The following is a 7,327-nucleotide window of genomic DNA, read 5'->3' as shown; positions in this document are numbered from 1 at the left end:
AATCATCCCTTTCTTCCCTCTCGCCCTTGTAATTCTGTGTCAATTTGGCCTTTTAATTTGTGTCTCCCGCGGCATAGTTTCTCCGGAGTTGCTTGCTCGCTGGATGACATTGGAAAATTGGAAACATATTTCCAAACAAACCCGCGCGGACGAAGAGAAAGCGAAGAAAGCGACAAACGCGGGCTGGAGGAAAAAAAAACAGGAAAAGACCACAAGAAAAACGATTCCTTCCGCATGCGCCCAACTAGCGGCTGCGAGGAACCGTAAGCAGGAAAAATAACAAGTCGACAAGTGATTTATGCCGTTTGTACCGTTCTCTCCAACCCGGACGGACCTTTCCTCGTCGTCTGGCTAGCACGTCCAACGGGCGGGAATTACATAAATTTAAGTATCATTAGTTTTTGGACCCCACCGGTACCGTTACAAGGATACGTCAAACACGTCACACCGCGCTCCACGTACGGTTTTCTTTTTTGGACAATATTTATGCCCTCGGAATACATGCGGTGTCGATATTTGACCTGCCCCCCCTGGACGGATACGGGACGACCGACGGATTGCATCGGGCCCATTTCACGATCGATGACACCGATGGACAGAACCACCAGCACCACCACGGGCTCGTTATCACCACGTGCGCCTCATGCTGCTGGCCAGACCTCTGCTTTGCTTGCGTTTGTGTTTTTCTTTTTCCTCGGAAAACTCCTCGGACCGCCATAAATTTTCCAGCCAAATGGTTTATCACAACAGAACGGCACCCAAAACATACAAACCCACACACACACACACACACATGCTCGAGATGGAAATGGAAAAAGATCGGTCGTACATTAGACGGAATCACCCGCGGGAGCCGAGAGAACGTTAAGCTCATAACGAGCACGGACCGATAATTAGGTTACGGGAAAATACGTGCGCTGCGGTGTGGCGGGGTTCCATCGCCCGTTAAAAGTCGGATTAGAATTCGGATTCGGATTCCAAATGTCCGCCGTCGTCGCGGCCACGATGGAGCGGAGGATTTGCAAAGTGATTTAGTTGCGTCTGGTGTAAATCTGTTGCTTCGCCAGCAAATTATCCGGCATTTTGTGGTTTTCTGTAAAGTCAAAGCAAGCGCTGGATCTACGCTGCTTCGGAGGATTTAAGTAGCATCCAAAGAGCCGTCCCTTCCATTGTTGGGCTCCAAAAAAGATGGCGCTTTATTGCGCCACTAATTCCACACAAATATGGACTGATTTATCACTAATGGCATCCCATCCTCCGGTACCGGCGCGGCACGATCCATTGACATACTTTTGCTCCCCAAAAGACGCTCGGTAGAGCGCTTGTTCGCCCTTCCGATGGTTCCGATTGGAAAATTACTCCCATCAATCGATCGATCGATTCATCCATCCATCCATCCAACCAACCAACCAGCCAGTAGTCGATCGAGACCCTTCGCTATCCCGCTAATTGGTTCTAATCGACGATTAATTAGCGCGAGATAGCGAGATTTAACTGCCGGTTGACAATTTTAATCGTCTCAAACTCATCCCTAAACGTCTCAACTTCCGCTTCACATGATCGGTACCCTTGATGCTGCTGCTGCTGCTGATGATGATGATGATGATAACATTAGATGATGGTACATTCTGGTAGGCGAGGATAACGTACTCGCGGTATGCTGGTATTATTGCGTTACACCGTCAACGGATGTGTCTCCGGTCTACGTCTTCCCCGTTTTCATGCGGGTTTTGGACTATTAAAATCCTGTGCGGCGGCGTCCCTATATCTTCGATTCGAAAATGTTCCCCAACATTGGTACTGCATGAGTGAGAAAATTCTTTTTTACAGTTTTTTGGTTTGTTCCACGATAATCAAAGGGGAATGCGTGAAAATGCAATGGTATGAGCGATCCGCAAGGGAGAAAACCAATCGAATTGGTTCGCCAGCATCTTTTCCGTCGGGCGATAGGAATAAGCATCTATTTAGACTACATTGGGTACATCTTTTCCACATTTATTCAGATTTTAAGGCTTTGATTCGTTTGTAAATGTTCCTTATTTATACACACACACCCTTTTAATGACTAACGAACCCCTTAATGACTAACTTTGAACACAACTCGTGAGAAGAGTTTTAACTAATGGATTAGAAACAATTAAGAAAAGAATGCTCTAGACCACGCCAAGGATCAGCGCTGCATCCAGGAAAATAACGTTCCAATTTACGCAACGCTGCACCTTCTTAAACGAAGAAATTGTAAACAGCTGCAGCGGTCCTCGTGCTACAGCCCGCGGACCCCGCGTGCAAAAGCGCAAGTTTTCCACAATTTCCAATGGATTTAATAACCCGCCCACGTCACATAAGCCACTGTCGTCGAGCGAGCAAAGATGAGTGAAAACTTAAATTAAAAAGTGAAGGAAACGTTGTGGAAGCGTAAAGAAAGTCGTCTCTCATCCTGTTCGCTGGCATCGTTCGCTCCGCTCCCTTTAGTCAGGAGGCACTCAGTGTTATTAATGTAATAAAATTTTGCATAACAAACCTGACGCCTTCCCTCATCTACTGGCTATTCTACTGAACGGAGGGGAGGAAAGGAGTGCACACAGATAGGATGTAGAGCGAGTGTAGTAGGGGACTCGGCAGGAAGGAATGTCGCCATCGTTATATGACGCACTGTGAACCTGAAGAAAGGAAAGCGTGTACAGCTGCTCAACCAGTGCCCTTCTTGCACTGGTTGTGGTTGCGCCAAGGGTAAGGCTATACACACTACTTATGCCGTGCCGTGCACGAAACAAGGCGATGGCCGGATACAGCGATGTCTCCGCTTGTATGTTTACCCACGAAAGATGGCAAAATCGACCGAATCATCCGGTGTCAGCTGGTTGGGTTTAAAAGTATTCGCCAGTGCACTCAGCAGGATGTGCTTCTTACCGCAAACTCCCCGGAAGTCATCGAAATCGATCGGAGAAGCGTACAGACCACCGAGCCCTAGTCTGGTCGCATAGTTGGCCTTCTCGACGACGGAGATCTCGTTCTCATATCCAACCCACTGCGTGTTCCGGTACGCGTACGGTGCCATACTCCGAGGATCCCATTCGATCGTCCAGCTTCGATCGAGCAAATCATGACATATCTCGTAGTAGGCCTTACGGTCTGGACCGCTGTAGCCACCGGGTTGACCAAAGACCAGCGCTGGAGAACCTGGCACTCGGTTTCGGCTGTTTGCCAGAATGAATGGCCGGCCATGGAACGGTACCTCGAGCAGGATCTTTTGCGAGGGACATCCACTACTGAGCCATGTATCAACAGCTCGCTTCACAGTGAGATTCATGAACTCGCCGGTATCGAACGGTCGAACGCCCATCGGGCTGGGTACGTCAACCTTTGCCGAGTCGACCGATCTGGCATACGAGACGCCCTCGATCACGTAATCCGCAACCCTGTTAGATACATAAAAAATTAGAATAATAATTACCTTACAACATTAGAAGGGCGATACTTACTCGCATATGCGCCGTTTTTGGTAAACTTCCGTCTCATACTTTTTGCTGAAACTTGGAAGATAGGTAATCACCTCCCAGCTAGCGTACCCAGCATTCCGAAAGGCCTGCTTTAACCCATCCACCAACCGGTACAACTCATCCACATCCTCTCGATCGTACGAGCTAATCACAATGCCATCGAAGCGATACGTTTCCAAAAACTCAACCACACTCGCGATAAACTTTTGACGATTTTCACGCACGGAAGTACCATTCGAGCTCCACACGGACGTCACACAACCCGCCAGCAAACAGTGGACGTCGATCAGAAGACGCAACGTTGGTTGCCGCTCCTTGAGCGCCGTAAAGTGCTTATAACCGGACTGCAGTATATCGCGTGTTGGGTTTTCCGGTTGAATATCGAAAAACTTCTGATCGACTTGAGCGAAACTGTACACCAGGTGGGTACAGAGCTTGACTGGGATTTGGCCCGTCTCGTATGTGAAATTACCGCGATAGTCTCGATCCGTGGACCAACTGCTGTACTTACACACGAGTCGCTTATGGGGCGCTGTGGCGGCTGGATACACCAGAATCAAGCCGATCCACAACACCATCAACGACCATGTCGTCCTATACCACGGAAGCATGATGTTGCGATCATGCGTCTTCTTGGTTCGAAGTGAAAATTGTAACTGACTCGGGGGGAGTCTGGTACGGTCACGGTTACCGTCGTCTCGACGGTCGACAGAAACAGGTTTTTCGGGCAAGAAATCAGAACGACACTGCTGAAGAGAAACATTTGACGAGCATCCTTCACGAAACCGGTACAACCGTTACAAGCGCGGCCATTCGATCTAAGCCTCTCAGCTGATAGACCCTCGCCAGGTACTAATCGCAACAATCCACGTTACGATCCTTGCGCTCTAAGCATAACATCACGCTCATCACTGTGTCATCTACGGTGGCTGGGGGAAGGCTACTGTTGCTCGTCCTAGTGGAAAACCGATGATACTGGCGCGCTCCGGTCGCGTCGCGGTCCGCCGGTGGCCTTTCCAAGTGGCACCTTAACGTTCGTCGAATGTTACTGTGTACCAGTGTGGCGTGTGTGTGTGTGTGTGTGTGTGTGTGTGTGTGTGTGTGTGTGTGTGTGGCGGTGTTAGTGTGCGTATTTATGTGATGCAATTTTCATCATTTTCCCCGGCAGCGGTCGGCCGCGGCCACCAGCAGCTTCCTTTTCACCTTTAAAAAAGGGATCAAGCCTCACTTATTCGCACTTCCCTTTTCTGTCTTCCCTTCCCTCGGGGCATTGTCATCGGGATGCAACGACGCGAGTAATAATAAAAGAAAAGCGAAGGAAAAAGTGACTGGCAAAGGACGATGAGGGGCAGGAGGAGAAGGTCGGCTAGTAAGATACATAGGGACCACCCCGGCATGCGGCATGGTGGATTTTGGGAAATGTAATGACGCGGAAGGTTTTTCCATCAAAATGTGCCATCCGAGTAGCACCCCTCCCTTATGCCGGTCGCGGACCACCAGGGCAAGTGTAGCAATTTAGGTTCCGTCGCGGTGGCTTCGGTCCATCTGGTGCCGTGGTGCGCTCCGTTGCCCCTCGCAATAATGTGCACAGCCTACTGTGCCGCGTGCCATGCGTAGCTAGCTGGCTGGCGGATGATTCACTTTTTACACCCAGCCTACTGTTGTTACTACTACAGAGCGATTCGTCGTCCCCTTTTCACCCTAAAAAACAAGACCAAGGAGTGGCGAGGAGTTCCAGGACGCCATACTACAAGGGGCCACGGCACGGGGGTAGTGTGGCGAAAGTGTGATGTACCGTTTGAGATTAAATTGCATTTGGCATTCATTCGTTGGTGACGGTAGCAAGGGGACCGATAGGTGGTCGTTTTGTTACACCTCCCCCCCCCCCCCCCACCCTAACACGGTTTTGTTTGTTTAATTCCTTCCAGGGAACCCTATCATTGGCAAGATTGCTCTCTACGCACTCGGAACACCCTTCATCCCGCTTGATGGCATGATGCAATGCAATTTCGTATTGTTCCGAAAGCGAAGGGGACTACCGATGGTGCTTTAGGGAATTTCGGCTGTATCGCCACGTCATACCGTCAGTCCCCGCGGACACCCTGGAATGGTGGATGGGTGGGTGGTGTAAAGATTCCAGTAAACATGGGCATAAACCTGGGCCGGGTGATGCTATTTTTCATCGCATCCCTTGGCATTATTGAAACCGAAATTGTAGGGGTGTCTCCCGTATACATATACACAGCCGGGCCGAGCACAACCCATTGTGTTTAGTCAATTGGATATGGAGCTACCGGCAATGGTAGCTTAAGAGGGGAGGCCAATGAGATTGCTTTGGTCGGTGAAATCATCGAAAAACCTGGAAAAACCCACCTGCCACCGTGCATGGTACGAGAGTACGTGATTCGTTCGAAGTTCTTTTCACTGTTTGCTAAGTCGGCTCTTGACTCATTACAGGAATTGAGTGCAGTATGGACTGGGACTTGCACAGAACTTGAGGACTTTAGGTCTTTAACTTGTATTGAAATGATGCGAATGCTAATGCCGCTAGTCTGGGATGTTCTCCCCGAGGGAACTACTCCGAGCGGCTTCTTCCAAGTCCGGGCAATCAATTGGAAATACATCCCAAGAAATGCGTCTAAACTGCCGAATCATTTTCCAACTTCTTGCGCACTTGCGTGTTGCGGAAAATCCATTTCTTAATTTGAATCTTCCATTAAAGCAAATGGAAATACGGTTTCCAGGGCGCCAAACGGAACACTATCCGACGCCGTGTCCCGGACTGGGAAACCATCCATCCAGCACATCTCATTCGTCAGATTGGTCCCAAACCGGAAAACTCTGGAGGATCTCTCTCTCTCTCTCTCGTACCATCGTTTGTCGTGTCGTGGGGGATGGTTTCTGTACGGCCGTTCCCACCAGACCACCCGAGATGGCGAGAGCTGATAAAACTACGCTTATTTCATCTCATAATCAAAGAAATAAAATTTAATCGTAAAGCAAACACACCGGGGAATCCCGGAGTCTGGCAGTTTCCTGGCAATGCCAGCCTCAAAGAAGGGGGAACCGACGGAACCCCTGGATTTAGACCGACGTTGTAGTTGTGAGTTTTCCGTTTTTCAGTTGGGGTAGTCTGTGACTGTGAAGGCTCCGGGCCCTCGGGGGGATTAGACCAGGGAAGGGGACTCTGTGTCTCCCTTTTTTTCGCTTTCGGGATGAGGTGCGATAAACATGAACATCGACGAGTCTCATCAGCGGCTAGGATTACCGACACCCCCCCTAGACAGCCTCTGGGGCTGACCCATGGGCCAACACTTGGTCGAGTTGGCGGCGGTTGGTTCTCACACACTCACAGTGCACAGTGCGGGCCGCAGTTCTCTCATCAACCGTTCTTCACACCTAATCAATCAGCTTCCGGTGTTCGGAAGGCACCGGAAGACAAATGGACTGTCGGCTGCACGCACTTTAATCAGGCGGGAGCTCCCGGAGTCCCGGACTGCCCAAAACCCCTCCGTCTGGCCGCTCTTCAAACGCCTAATTTACAAACGGACGCCAAGAAGTTGACGAAGGCGTCGGTGGCGCCATAAATTACCCAAATTTACTACCAGCTCCGGCTCCAGCCCCGGGTCCCAAGGCATCCCCGTTTCGCTAAAGAGCTATCAATCTGGGCCAATCCCCGATCCGGTGTTCGGTCCGGCCCTGACGGCGACACTGGACCGCGCCGAGCGCAAGGATAAACTTTCGCTTCCACCTCGCTGGAGTGTAAAAATCGTTCAACGAGCCATCGCAAATTGAAATCCGGAGCTGCCCGTCGGCCCTCGGCCCTT

The 7,327-nt window shown here is 50.3% G+C and overlaps 1 protein-coding gene across 1 annotated transcript; it reads right to left on the bottom strand.

Moving 5' to 3' along the window:
- Positions 1 to 2,622: 2,622 nt before the first annotated feature.
- Positions 2,623 to 4,078, bottom strand: LOC125958084 (endochitinase-like). Its single transcript, XM_049691207.1, has 2 exons — positions 3,483 to 4,078; positions 2,623 to 3,419 (listed from the first exon to the last, which is right to left on the bottom strand). Exons 1-2 carry the CDS (start codon positions 4,076 to 4,078, stop codon positions 2,813 to 2,815), a joined length of 1,203 nt encoding a protein of 400 aa, XP_049547164.1. The 3' UTR covers positions 2,623 to 2,812.
- Positions 4,079 to 7,327: the final 3,249 nt, after the last annotated feature.

Source organism: Anopheles darlingi, chromosome 3 (assembly GCF_943734745.1).
Source record: "Anopheles darlingi chromosome 3, idAnoDarlMG_H_01, whole genome shotgun sequence".
NCBI classification, from domain to species: Eukaryota; Metazoa; Arthropoda; class Insecta; order Diptera; family Culicidae; genus Anopheles; species Anopheles darlingi.
This window is presented reverse-complemented; position numbering and strand designations above follow the sequence as displayed.

Excerpts from the sequence above, each read along its gene's own strand:
- LOC125958084 (XM_049691207.1), bottom strand. The coding sequence starts at position 4,078 with ATGGTGTTGTGGATCGGCTTGATTCTGGTGTATCCAGCCGCCACAGCG. Across the intron at positions 3,420-3,482 it reads CAAAAACGGCGCATATGCGA|GGTTGCGGATTACGTGATCG; the intron begins GTAAGTATCGCC and ends TGTATCTAACAG.